Consider the following 14,313-nt stretch of genomic DNA (forward strand, 5'->3'; position numbering starts at 1 on the left):
TGAATTTTAATGTTGATAAATGCAAAGTAATGCTTATTGGAAAACATAATCCTACCTATCTGTATAAAATGATCAGGAGGTAAATTAGCTGTTACCACTCAAGAGAAAGATCTTGGAATCATTGTGGATAGTTCTTTGAAAACATCCATTTAATGTGCAGCAGCAATCAAAAAAGCTAACAGAATGTTATGAATCATTAGGAAAGAGAGAGAAAAAAGACCAAGAATATTGTATTGCCTCTATAAATCCTTTTTATGCCTACATCTTGAAAACAGCATGCAAATGTAGTCCTCTCATCTCAAAAAATATATCTTGGCAGTGGAAAATGTTAAAGGGCAACAAAAATTATTAGGGGTATGGAATGGCTTCCATATGAGGAGAGATTAATAAGACTGGAACTTTTCATCTTAGAAAAGAGACAAATAATGGGGGATATGATAGAAGTCTATAAAATCACAACTGGTGTGGAAAAAGTGAATAAAGAAGAGTAATTTACTCCTTCCCATAATACCAAATTAAATTAATAGATAGGTTTAAAACTAACAAAAGAAAGTACTACTTCACATCACGCACTGACGATATGTGGAACTCCTTGCCAGAGGATGTTCTCAATTCCAAGAGTATAACAGAGTTAAAAAAAGCTAATTACATTAATTGAGGATAGATCCATCAATGGTTATTGAAATAGTATCCCTAGCTTTTGTTTATCAGAAGCTGAGAATGGGCAACAGATGGATCACCTGATGTTTATATGTTCTGTTCATTCCCTGTGGGGTACCTGGCATTGGCCACTGTTAAAAGATGGGATACTGGGCTAGATGGACCTTTGTGAGGTCCCTAACCTTCCCAAAACTAAAAATTGGAACCATAAGATTCATCTAAAAATCAACTCTAGCTGAGTTTTGTTTATTTGCATCCGATTACATAACTTTCTTCCTGCTCATTTTCCAGATTTTGGCACAGAGAATTTGTTCATTTCTCATGTACCCGAGAATGCTTTGAGTATCTTAAATATTGCGAGCCAAGATTTTAGAAAATCTGTTGTATCTATGTTGCAAAACAGTTGTGTTCTTAACTCAGATTAGTTAACTTGACTTAGGTATCAGAGGTTAAAATAGCAGTGAAGACGTGGACAGCTCTGCTTTGAACTTGGGTTAAAAGCTGCATTGCTACGTCTTCACTGCTACTTTAACCCATGTTTACTAATACTTAGTTACTCTAAGTCAAGGACACATCTTTGTTTGCAGTATAGACATACTCAAAAAAAATCATGCCACTTCTTCAGGGATGCCTAAACTTAAAGTGCTGGATACTCCACAGCTCTCATTGGTGAGACCAAGAGATTATGCTGCTTTCTCAACCAGCGAGATGAAATCCATTTGGCAATTTGTGGAGACCCACTTCTGGGTCACACCTCTGGGTGAGGCATTCTGGTCCCATGGACTACGCAAGGAACTCAGGAGTCAGGATATCTGAGTTCTGGTCCTGAGGCTATTACTGACTCTGAGTGATTATGGACATGTTAGTTAAACCTTCTGCACTCTGCTGCTCCATCAGTAAATAGAGAGAAATGTGCCTATCTTGATTTGTAAGGTCTTTGAAGCCTATGGAAGACAAAGCACTATATAAATGCTAAATTACATTATTAATTGCAATCATATCATCCCCTTCCATAACCCCACATAAAACTGATAAGTACTGTAGAATTTTGTAAGGCAAAGAGGTATAATCTAATACAGTACTTTGATACTCGGTGAGGGTGTAAACGGACAATAGAAAAACAGGTGTACTGATATAACCAAAAATATGATTAGCCAGCTTTGTATTTTGTTACTAGCATCTTACCAATCTTAATAAAATGCAACAAATCTGAGTGTATACTTGTGATTTGTAAAATTAAATTAATAAGAAATCTTATGAACTTTATAGATTTTAGCAGATTTTATTCATTACATTTCCCAAAACTCTTCTTTTATAATGCTGCCCTCTTGTGTTCTTAAAGGTTTAGAAAAATGTCATGGATCAGCCTGACCACATGTAATATTTTGTTTAATAAGAAATGTACATTCACTACACAGCATGGTTATTGTCCTGAAATTTGCATACCATGCAATTTTATCAATAAACAGAAAAAATGCGAACAAGGATGTATGATAGAATATACTGTTACATGGGCTACAATGCCATTATTTTAGGATTGTTTTTTGTTTCATGTTGGTCATTTACTCAAACTGCTTAGCTCGTGGTTCACTATTAATAGCCTTATATTTACCACAAAGATGGGTGAGTCCAGGGAAAATTTCTCCAACTGGACATCATCTGCCCTTTGGAGATTCACAATCTCAACCTGGATCCTGCAGCTGCCACCCATTTCTAAAGTAGCTTGAACCCAGAGCCTTATTTTTTGTCAGTGTTTCCCAATTTTATTTGGCCATGGAACCCTTTTAAACTCGAAAGAATTTTGTGGAACCCCTAATAACCGTCTTATGTATGGAGCTGAAAAAATAGACAACAAATAAGTAAAGAGGATAATAAACAAATGCTAAACAAGGTTATGAGATCAACATTTTGTTTAATTGCACATATTTAAAAACAAAAATCACATTAAATGTGTACATGTTCATATTCAGTCACCCACGTGATCCACGCTCCCTGAGAGTGAGTATGGGGATTTACAGTGCTATATATCAGGTAATCGCACCACTGACTGACTACATGCGCAGTGTTGAGTAGTGACATCATCGTCCTCACTCTCTGGCTAAGCTGGCATTACACAAGGACACTTATTGTGGCCACACAAATTAAAATTGTTTTCAAATTCATAAATGCTTAAATATTATAATTGTTTTTTTAACTCATAAAATGTTATTGTAATGGAATTGTCTCATGGAACCCTTATTTTCACTTCGCGGAACCCCGGGGTTCCGTGGAACACCATTTGGGGGAAACTGTCTTATCTCATGTACATCTTCTATAACTTTAAATTGTTACACCTGTTTTACATTATCAAAGTGAAATCCAAATCAGGTTCTGACATGCCAGTTCGAAACACCCAAAGTTGTTGAGCTTGAAGTATGAAAATATGCCTTCTAGTTTTGGCATGATTCATGGGTAGAGTTGGGTGCATGTACTAATGTTTGTATTATCAAACATTAATAATGAATAATATTAATATCCTGTTTATGCTGGTATTTATTTAGCAATCACTGTATAATGTACTTGCACGTGTCAATGATTGTCTGCTCCATTGTTTACAGTTTGTCAATATTATAGTAATTTGGGTTGTAATAGTTGGATTTATATGATATTTCATGGAGATCTTTATTTTTTCTTCTCATTCAGAAATTGTCCGAGCCATGACACATGTGATAAACCAGGGGATGGCCATGTACTGGGGAACCTCTCGGTGGAGTGCTATGGAGATCATGGTAATGTGGCTTTTAAAAAAGTATCATCAGTTTCTGTTGCATGCTTTAGACCACATATAAGGCTGCAGAATTTGCCATAATGTACAGCAAAGGTTGAATTATAAGTATCTGTCTATGCTGGGAAAATGTTTAAACTGGTCTTAAAATCTGTTCAGCTAAGCCAATATTAAAACCAGTTGTAGTGTAGACCAACTTTTAGGTGTTTTTACTTATTTCACAACTCTTGGTAGGAAGACTGTTGGAGTTCTCCTGTTGGCTCAGTGGCCATGGATGATTCAATAAACTTCCCCAACAATAGTACTTGTGAATGTGTTCCATCTGGGTGTCGGGGGATGATGTTTCACTGAATAGGATTCCAAGATTGGGGAGGGTTTCTCCATGGATAACTAAGCTCGGCACACAGCCATATTAAATAGATGTCAGCATTACTGTCAGTTCCAGAAATCTCAAGCAATCTAGAAGCAGTGACTTCCTTAGTAAGTGACACTGTAATTGCTATTCCTTTTTGTGATGAAAAAATTAGACCTGGAAAATTTGAGTCCTGACTGTTTAAGTCCCAAAGGGATAGAAGTCAATTTTTCAATTCCAAGGAGTTTTCACTTCATCAACCAGGGCCAAAAGATGAAGGAGCCTGGCATCCATCAGGCAGCCAACAGGTGATCAGAAATGAATATTTATCAGTAAATTATCAAATCATTTGCCGCAAGTCTGAGTCTGAAGTTTACTGTAAACTTTTAACTTGACTACATCAGGGATTTTTGCAGTGGTGTAGCTATCCCCAATCCACATCAGTGTGGATGCACTGCACAGATTCAGCTCCACCCTCTAGCAGTGCACATCTGCACTGGCATTTGTATGGGTACAGACATGTAATGCCCCAATAGAGAGGAGACTTTTGAAAAGTAAACAGTAAAAAGATTTGATTCTGCAGGGGCTTGGTTTTTTCAGACATACTCTAGGCATCCACTGTCTGTGCACTGATAAAAGCACAACCCTGTTGACCTTATCTAGGGTAAGAAAAAGGGTTTGGGTTCTTTTAAAACATAACAGCTGTGGCACTGTCCTCAGGTAAGTTGGTAATGTTAAGTTGCAGTGCTATCCCACCTCCCCAACCTTAGAAAAAGAGAGTTGTGCTGGAGCTTAAACTGAATGATGGCTCACAGCCACACCAGTTTGTCTGCCTCACCAGCAAATTCCCTGAGACTCTGCCAGACTAAACCTTGTCTAAACCTTCACAGTGAACCCCTCTTCCCAAGTTCTCCAGAACATCTCTCTGCAGTATCCAGTCCCTGTCACTGGACACTCACTGAAATGATCAAGTCTGCTGCCTCCAAAGAAAGTGCACGCACCAGCCTCTCACATTAGCTTTAATAGACAGTGCTGAGATGATTTTATGGTAAAATAAAAAATAAATTTATTAATAAAGAACAGAGATTTAAGTGATAGTAACTGAGGATACAGAAATTGAAAATGGCTTAAAGTAAACCAAATATAAAATACTTCTAGTATCTAACTTAGACAACAATCTTGGTCTCAAGCAATTTCTCATTTACTATCAGGTCTGGTCTACACTGGGAGTTTGTCAAACTTAGGTTGATTTTCTAAACAGCGAGTCCACATCACCAAGCCCATTCCTTCAATTCTAAGGGCCGTGAAGCAGGGAGTATTGAAATTGACTTTTTCAAAAGGAGTAACAGTAAATTCAACCATGCATAGTTGATTCTAGAGTAGTGCAGGTGCAGTGTTGTGAAAATTGACTTTCTTGGCCTCTGGGAGGTGTCCCACAGTGCTCCACTGTGACCTCTCTGGCCAGGACTTTCAACTCTGCTGCTCTCCAGGTGAACAGGAAAAGGCCTAGGAAAATTTGAATTTCATGTCTGGTGTGGCCTGCATGGTGAGCAGACCTCAGAGCAGGCAGCACACCTGGTCATGAATTCTCAGGACAGGAGAGGATGCAGGGAACTCAAAATGAAGAACCAGGAGAGAGTCTTGACAGTCCTGGCAGATGTGATGATGCGCATGGCGGACTTCCAGGACAGCCACATGCACTGGCACCCCCTTCAGCCCTTACGGTCCCACATTCCCCAACTTTACAAACAGTAAAAAGCTCTTTGAAAAAGAAGCTGGGGAAACGTGTATATTATATTGTATTAATTATATTGTAATGTGATATAATATAATGTAATATAATATATATACAGCATCTGACAAAAATGTGGGAACATACCAATTCTTGCAGCAGATTCTTATACTTAGAGGTCTGGGACATGCACTGATTTTATTGATGTGTAATTGATTGGAATATTATATCCCACAAGGATAGTCTCCATTAATACTTCATTTTATTCTATTGATTTTGTACAGGAAGCCTACTCTGTAGCAAGACAATTTAATATGATTCCACCTGTATGTGAGCAGGCTGAATATCATCTTTTCCAGCGAGAGAAAGTGGAGGTTCAACTGCCAGAATTATATCACAAAATAGGTAAAATATTGAGATTGCTCTGTTCTCTCATTTCTTTCTCTTGAGGAAATGAAAAGCTAGTAGCAAGGACACAGACCTGATAGACATTCAGAATCCTTTCCTGTGTTTCCCTGTTAAATAGCGGTGTGGTAGAAGACAAACATCTGCCGAGCCACCCAAAGAGAGGACTCAGTGTAGATACCTATTACTTTGAGATGCTAATTTCTAAAGCCCAAATGATATCTCTGTATCTGAGCATGAAGGGGAGCCACCGTCACAAAGCTCATTTCTTCTGTAGTGAAGGGGATGCATCTGACAAGGTGGGCCGGAAGAGGAGCAGATTGCCTGGGGGTTCACATTTTCCTCCCTTTGTTCTGGTGGAGGATGGACCTTTTTCTGCCATTCTCTGGGGAGGTGTCAGATGCAGTGCAGAAAAAGGGCTGTGACAGCATAACAAAGAGAGGCAGGGGGCATCCCCACTCAACAGTGAAACACAGGAGCCACCTAAGCCAAGGGACAAGACTGGGATACCGCCATTAACTGGAAAGAGCAGGAACCAGCATGTGGAAGAGGCAGCTGCCATGACAGGACTGTGCCAGTTGCTCTAAGAGGAATCAAACAGCTTTTTAAAAATAAGAAATAACCTTATCCAGGTCCTTTTAAGGAAGAGACTGTTATTACCATTATTCCAATTGAATATCACTAACTTCTACCACAGGAATAAGCAGTAAACTTGGTATTTCTGTTTGCAGATAGTCACACTTGTCATGTACCAATATGACCATAATTCATGGTGATTTCCTTATCGGATTGCTTTGTAGGGGTTGGAGCAATGACATGGTCTCCACTTGCCTGCGGGATCATCTCAGGGAAATACGGAAATGGGGTTCCTGAAAGCTCCAGGGCTTCACTGAAGGTATTTCTCCTATGCTCAAGAGAAGTGAATGCATAGCCTTGGGAGGGCTTGAAATGAAAGATGAACTGATTCGTTATAATAAGGCCCATAGACCCAGCTCTGATAATGCATCAGCTCAGTTTCTCTGGCAACCATAAGCCAGCAGGAATGAAAGTCTCTTTTGTAAGAAATTCTCAGTTTCATTGCCACAGTTTAATTCATCATTGTGATGTTGTTCATTAGCTTTGTGAGCATTCTAGGCCAGATCCTTATTGGTGTGAACTGACCTAAATGCACTGAAGTCAGAGCTAGACCAGATTAACCTTCTTTATTTTTCTTCAGTCTGTTAACAGGCTTTTCCAGACTGAGAGGAGAGCCTAACAAAATCATCTTGGACAAAAAAAATAGGTTGAAGCTCTCTGGTCCAATACCCTCAGGACCTAACCATGGAATTTGCCAGACCAGGGGAGGCCAATACCAGCTTCACTTTCCCCCTAGTCCAGGAATGCTCCTAACCATAGACTGCCAGTTTGTCCCTCTGAGTGCTTCTATGGGATTGCTGACTATGCCAGACCAGAAGTGTTGCTGAATTAGGGAAGTCCAGATTATGGAGGTTCAACCTAGATAAAGTATAGGAAAACCTAATTCTGGCAATACCTGTGTCTTACCCTACCACTCTCTTCTTTGAAGGAATTTGATTGTGCAGGCTATGCCTACAAGGTCAGAACAAATCCCTGTTCAGAACTCCACAGGGAGTAGAATAATGCTCCGTGGATGTCTAATTGAAGCAGGGATTGTAATGATCTGTGCTCTCAAAGGTATGTTTATTCAAGACAGAGTATTGAACACTTTATTTCTGAGGCTTGTATCACTAAAGTTCCCCAACCATAGTAGAGCACAAGGCCATAATTATAGGTTGGGGAACAGCAGGATTTTGTCCTCTATATGATGCACGTAATTCCTCTGCACAAAGCCCTTTTATTCAGGCTTTTCATGAAGACTCAGAATATGCCAATAGAAACTAAAGATTTAAAAGACCAGGGCTATCATTAGGATTTATGAGACCCTACGCAGTACTACTAAACTGGTGCCCTTACCCTGACGACAACCCTGAGGTGGGGTGATGACTTGTTAGAGATGTAATTTTTATAATTTTTAACAACATACTAATGAAATAGTCTACAGTATCTTAGTTTAAAATTTGCTTTAAAACTAACACAGTAAATTCAGCAATGGACAATATATACCTAGGGTTGGCAAATGCCTGTTAAATGGCTTCATTACCATTTCAATGTCTCTTTCACAGGTTCAGTGTTCTGCTAAGAGGTCTGGCAGGCTGTTTCAGTTTTAAGTTAACTAGATCTTCTCCAGAGGAAGCAGAGCAACAGAACAGGGAGGAAGAGGTGCATAGGTGAATATTAAGACCTAGTGGTACCCCAAATTTTTCAGTGCCCTATGCAGCTGCATATTCTGTCTATGGGTGAGGAAGGCCCAGTAAAAAACCCACCAGGTTGCATAGTCCACTCCCTTTGTCAATTCCTTCCCTTTGCTAGAGGAGGAATACAGTCTGTCGGGCTGTACAAAGTGGCTCATGACTGTGAGTGGCTACCTCAGAAAACAGGCAGTTATCCCCAACTGGTGTGGTGCTGTTTTCTATAATTAGATTTCATCAAGCAAACGTGAACTCCTTTGGATAACTGTACCAGTCAGAGCTGTCCCTAGGGGACCATGAATTGTGCTGACTCCTTCAGGCCCTGCACTTTGTGGGCCCCATGAGCTAGTGTAATTGACCTCTGCAGTCAGTCCAGGAAGTGACACATCAGTCCTGGAAGTGATGAATTCGTCATTTCTGTCCTGGGCCCTGCACCCCCATAGAGACTGCCAGTCTCACCAAGGAGTCACAGACAGTCCCCTTAGACTCTCCCGTTTATCTTGCCACCCAGATAAACTGGATTTTGTGATAAAATAGTTATTTTCACCGAAAATTACAGCACATTTAGGTTGCTTCCTGTTCCATGAGTCCAGTCACTTACACCATATCCATTAGTAAATAGATCTTACACCAAATTCGCAGCCAATAGCCAATTCTATGCTAAACTAACTAAAGGTTTATTTGATAAGAAAAGGAAATGAGTTATTAAGAAGTTAAAGCCGATTAAAAAAGACACATAAATGAGTCTCAGTTTGTCATTCCAAGTGGCGGCAGTGATGTAATAAACTGCCAATTTCCAAAAAGTCTTTTCAGGCTACCCCAATTGCAGCTGGGCATCTCTGCTTTGTATCTGGTACACTTCCCTGTAAGAGTCCAAACAGTCCAGAAAGCCAGGATCTTTCCTTGAATCCACACGTACAGCTTCTTCTCAGCTGACAGTGTCACTTCCCATCTGGGTTTTGCCTTTGATGACAGAGAGTAAGGAATGCATCTTCTGTCTTTGGCCTCCAATCATCACACACAATGATCCACTTGGTTTGAAATTAGCACTTTTCTGTTCAAGTTTTTCATTTTCATCCCACAAGGCTTCTTTCCCATTTCATGGATCATTTAATTACAGGGATATACACAATGTAAATGTTTGCTACTACATTATAATGCGACACAGATTAGTGAGAACAATGCTGGTAATAGCCCACTAGTTTTCATGAAGTATAAACACCAAATACAATTACACATTTAACAATCATGTTGATCTATACTAATACACAAGTGAATTGGCCCGGGGGCTCTGCCGTGAACTGGCACTGGTTCATAGCCCACAGATTATTTTTGTATTGTCCTTTCCAGTCCAGTCTTTCATTTCATTATAACTAAAAGCACTTTGCAGCTGTCTTTAAAAACAAAATGGCTCAGTTTGTCTACACTGCACCACAGTGCTCACTATCAGGATGTGAACAGCGATATCCAGTTTGCAGTAGCATCATTTTGATTGAATGAGGACTATGTTAACATGCACTAAGTTCCTTTAGACTTTGCACTAGCAGTGTCTAAACAGGGCAGTTACACTGTAATACTGAAGTGCCTTTTGCCATGCATCTCCCTGTTGTTGTCCACACTGCAGCCCGCTGTAGACACGATCTCAGATTCTCCTGCCAAGAGATCTGCTTGGTGCTGGAGTGAGAAGCAGCATTAGGAAACCAGTTGTGACTCCTTGATTCTTAGGTTGATCTGCACTGGCTTGTGTAAAAGTTAGGGCAGCTGAGAAGCTGTCTGAACCTATGCCAGCTCACCATAGTCCCCAGGGGAGTGTGTGCCAGTTGGGAATTATTGGAGTGTGGTGTGCTCCAGTCATAGCCCTCCCCATGCCCAGCATCACCACTATACCATGGGGCTAAGCAGAGACAGGCTTAGGAACTGGAAGGATTCAAAATAAAAATGATGAAATCCAAGGGAGCACGGGAGCTTGGCCACTGAGGACTAGATTCACAAAGAGACTTAGGTGTCTATCTGCTACACTAGTGCCAAAGACCCAGATTTAGGCTTTACCGATATTCATAAAATCTCCACTTGGCTGCTGCCTCCCCCAGTAGGCACCTAAACTTGCTTGGTGATTAAGTTTGTTTTAAAGGTTCCCTAGGCACCTACATTTCTGCCTCCAAGCATGTGCATGGTCGTCTTACTGTAGGCTTCCAGATATCTATCTCCCACCTAAGCCCCAAGGTGGTTCACTAACCAGGGAAGATAGTGATAGAGATGTAGCCGTGTTAGTCTGGGGTAGCTGAAGCAAAATGCAGGACAATGTAGCACTTTAAAGACTAACAAGATGGTTTATTAGATGATGAGCTTTCGTGGGCCAGACCCACTTCCTCAGATCAAATAGTGGAAGAAAGTAGTCACAACCATATATACCAAAGGATACAATTAAAAAAATGAACAAATATGAAAAGGACAAATCACATTGCAGAACAGGAGGGGGATGCGGGGGGGGGGGAGGAAGGAAGGAAGGTAAGTGTCTGTGAATTGATGATATTAGAGGTAGGGAGAGTGGGATGTTTATGAGTTAATGGTATTAGAGGTGATAATTGGGGAAACTATCTTGGTAATGGGTGAGATAGTTCAAATGTTTGTTGAGTCCTTTTTGGAAAGTGTCGAATTTTAACATTAATGACAGTTCAGAGGATTCCCTTTCAAGTGCAGATGTAAAAGGTCTTTGTAGCAGAATGCAGGTGGTTAAGTCATTGAGAGAGTGTCCTTTCTGGTTAAAATGGCAAGAAACTGTTTTCTCTTTGTGATCTTGTCTGATATCTGTTTTGTGGGCATTAATCCTTTGGCGAAGTGTCTGAGATGTTTGTCCAATGTACATAGCAGATGGACACTTTCGGCACATGATAGCATAGATTATATTTCTGGATGCGCAGGAATATGTGTTCTTGATCTTATAACTCACTTGGTTAGGTCCACTAATGGTATCAGCAGAATGAATATGTGGACAAAGCTGGCAACGGGGTTTGTTGCAAGGGAAGGTACCAGGGTTGGTATTAGTGTGGTATGTCCTGTGGTGGTTGGTAAGAATCATCTTGAGGTTAGGTGGTTGTCTATAGGAGACTATGGGTCTGTCTCCCAGAGCCTCTTTGAGTATGGTATCCTGTTCCAATATAGGCTGTAGTTTATTGATAATGTGTTGGACAGGTTTAAGTTGGGGGTTGTAGGTGATGACAAGTGGTGTTCTATTGTTGGTTTTCTTGGGTCTGTCTTGAAGTAGATGGTTTCTAGGTATTCGTCTGGCTCTTTCAATTTGCTTTTTTATTTCTCTGGGTGGGTAGTTGAGGTTTATAAATGCTTGGTAGAGATCCTGAAGCTTCTGGTCTCTGTCAGTGGGATTAGAGCAGATGCGGTTGTATCGAAGGGCTTGGCTATAGACGATGGATCGTGTGGTGTGTTCTGGATGGGAGCTGGAAGCATGTAGGTAACTGTATGAGTCGGTGGGTTTTCTGTAGAGAGTGGTGTCTAATTTTCCATTGTTGATTTGTACGGTGGTGTCCAGGAAGTGGATCTCTCGTGTAGAATGGTCCAGGCTGAGGTTGATGGTGGGGTGTAGGTTGTTGAAATCTCTGTGGAAGATCTCCAGTGTTTCTTGGCCATGCGTCCAGATCATAAAGATGTCATCGATGTACCGTAGGTAGAGGAGGGGTGAAAGGGGACGGGAGTTGAGGAAACGTTGTTCTAGGTCAGCCATAAAGATGTTAGCATACTGTGGGGCCATGCGTGTACCCATGGCTGTGCTGCTGATCTGGAGGTATAAGTTGTTCTCAAACTGGAAATAATTGTGGGTGAGAACAAAGTTACATAGGTCTGCTATCAGGTTGGCAGTAGTGTCCTCTGGGATAGTGTTTCTAATTGCTTGTAATCCATCTTCATGTGGGATGTTGGTATATAGAGCTTCTACATCCATGGTGGCAAGGATGGTATTATTGGGGAGGTTATCGATGTTTTGTAGTTTCCTTAGGAAGTCAGTAGTGTGTCGGAGATAGCTGGGGGTATTGGTTACGAAGGGTTTGAGAAGAGTGTCTACATAGCTGGATAGACCAGTAGTGAGCGTGCCAAAACCAGAGATGATGGGACATCCGGGGTGCCCAGGTTTATGGATACTAACAAGATGGTTTATCACCTCTAATACCATTAACTCACAAACATCCCACTCTCCCTACCTCTAATATCATCAATTCACAGACACTTACCTTCCTTCCTTCCCCTCCTCCCCCCTGCATCCCCCTCCTGTTCTGCAATGTGATTTGTCCTTTTCATATTTGTTCATTTTTTTTAATTGTATCCTTTGGTATATATGGTTGTGACTACTTTCTTCCACTATTTGATCTGAGGAAGTGGGTCTGGCCCACGAAAGCTCATCATCTAATAAACCATCTTGTTAGTCTTTAAAGTGCTACATTGTCCTGCATTTTGCTTCAGGGAAGATAGGGGTTTAAAGATCTGCTGAAGATCTGCTGAAATCACAGATTAGGCTTGATCTGTTAGGCATGATCAGAGGCTGCCTACCTCCAGAAACAGAACAGTGGGAAGGGAAGCCAATAGCAATATTGAGAATTACCCTATAGCCTGTGGATAAGGCACACATCTGGGAGGTGGGAGACCCTAGGTCTAGTTACCATGATATAATGACTATTAATATGCAATGATTTAACAGGAGAGACTGAGGGAGCCCATATCAGAATATCTGATAGCCCAGTGGTTATTAGGGAGTTTGCCTGGGATGTGGTAAATTCCTTTGTGGAAAAAGTTCTGCAGAAGCTCCATCACCTCTTACAATAAACACCTTTGGTATCTAATTCCAGGACAGGGTTCACAGCTGAGAATCCCACACAGAAGTAGGCACTTATCTCAATGAAAAGGATGGGGCTAAACATGGAACCTGTTGATCAAGTGGCTAGCTTAAGTGGTTCCTTACCCAGGCTGCAGGCTTTTGTGGATTGTGTTCCAAGGTGCCACTCTCCCAATTCATTGTATAAGAAGCTGAGGCATCTTACTCAGGCTTTGTGAAGCTGTGTTGTTCCTGTGATTTTTCTATGCACCTAAAAGTTCATTCAGCATCATTCAGCAGCAACACACTTCTTAATACTTTTGCAAATCTAGTTCCTTTGCCATAGAAGAAAGGATTTAAGAAGGGAATTCATAACTAAATGCTAGTGCTTAATCCCCTTCATCTTTGACTTACATATTCCCCAATTGCACCCCATTTTAAATACTGCACGCTTGCAAATAACATACAGGAAACTCCAGACTTATTGCTCAGAGTGGAGGGCTACATCTTGGGCTTAATCTTATTTTGCATCTTTGCATAACCCTCATTTGCACTGTCCTCAAGTGCAATATCTTGCACACCTGGCTGTACACTGAACAAGGAAGCATTAAGCCTCCCACCTTCCCTCAAAGATGGTGAATATTACTAGATCAGATTATCTCTGATTATCTTCAGCTCATTTGACAGAGTTGCCCCAGAAATTGATTTGGTCCACTATCAACATTTTGCATTAGGAAACTAAGGCAAAAATAGGATAGAGACTTGCCCAAGCTCATACAGTGAGTCTCTGAAATGGCAGAGATAAACCTCCAGATCCTAGAATTCTTGCCTGTGTTTTTTACCTCAAGCTTTTTCTTCCTCTGTTGTCTCATGCTTAAAGCATCCCAGAATCACAGCCCAGGCCATTTTTATGAAATTTCTTTATTTTCTTTCAGTGCCTGGAAACAACAACTTCTGTAAATAGTAAATATTGTTAGTCAGCAGCTGAAAGACAACTACTCATACACCAGATTTGTTTAGTGCTGCTCAGTGCTACCAGCAGAATTTTAAGATGACAAAAGAAAAATCTTGAATTACTCAAATACAGAGTACTGTATTCTCTATAGCAATGGTTGTCAGCCTGTGGTCACCGGAATGACCACATTCTGTGGTCTGTGCGTTCAATATTTTTTAGGGGTCCACAAATGAAAAAAGGGTGAAAACCACTGTTCAAAAGTAACTACCAGAGCCATTTCAATCAGCACTGGGCCAAACGAAGTGTAACAGGTCTGCCCA

General features: G+C 40.8%; 1 protein-coding gene across 7 annotated transcripts in view; it reads left to right on the top strand.

Annotated features, from left to right (window-relative positions):
- The window catches only part of KCNAB1 (potassium voltage-gated channel subfamily A regulatory beta subunit 1), a 253,158-nt gene that overhangs the window by 229,296 nt on the left and 9,549 nt on the right, over positions 1-14,313 (top strand). For all 7 annotated transcript variants that reach the window (XM_075937761.1, XM_075937758.1, XM_075937760.1 and 4 more), the window contains 3 exons: positions 3,343-3,428; positions 5,793-5,913; positions 6,714-6,808. In XM_075937761.1, coding sequence (XP_075793876.1) covers positions 3,343-3,428; positions 5,793-5,913; positions 6,714-6,808 — 302 coding nt within the window. The remainder of the gene's footprint in view (positions 1-3,342; positions 3,429-5,792; positions 5,914-6,713; positions 6,809-14,313) is intronic.

Source organism: Pelodiscus sinensis, chromosome 10 (assembly GCF_049634645.1).
Source record: "Pelodiscus sinensis isolate JC-2024 chromosome 10, ASM4963464v1, whole genome shotgun sequence".
In the NCBI taxonomy this organism is placed as follows: Eukaryota; Metazoa; Chordata; order Testudines; family Trionychidae; genus Pelodiscus; species Pelodiscus sinensis.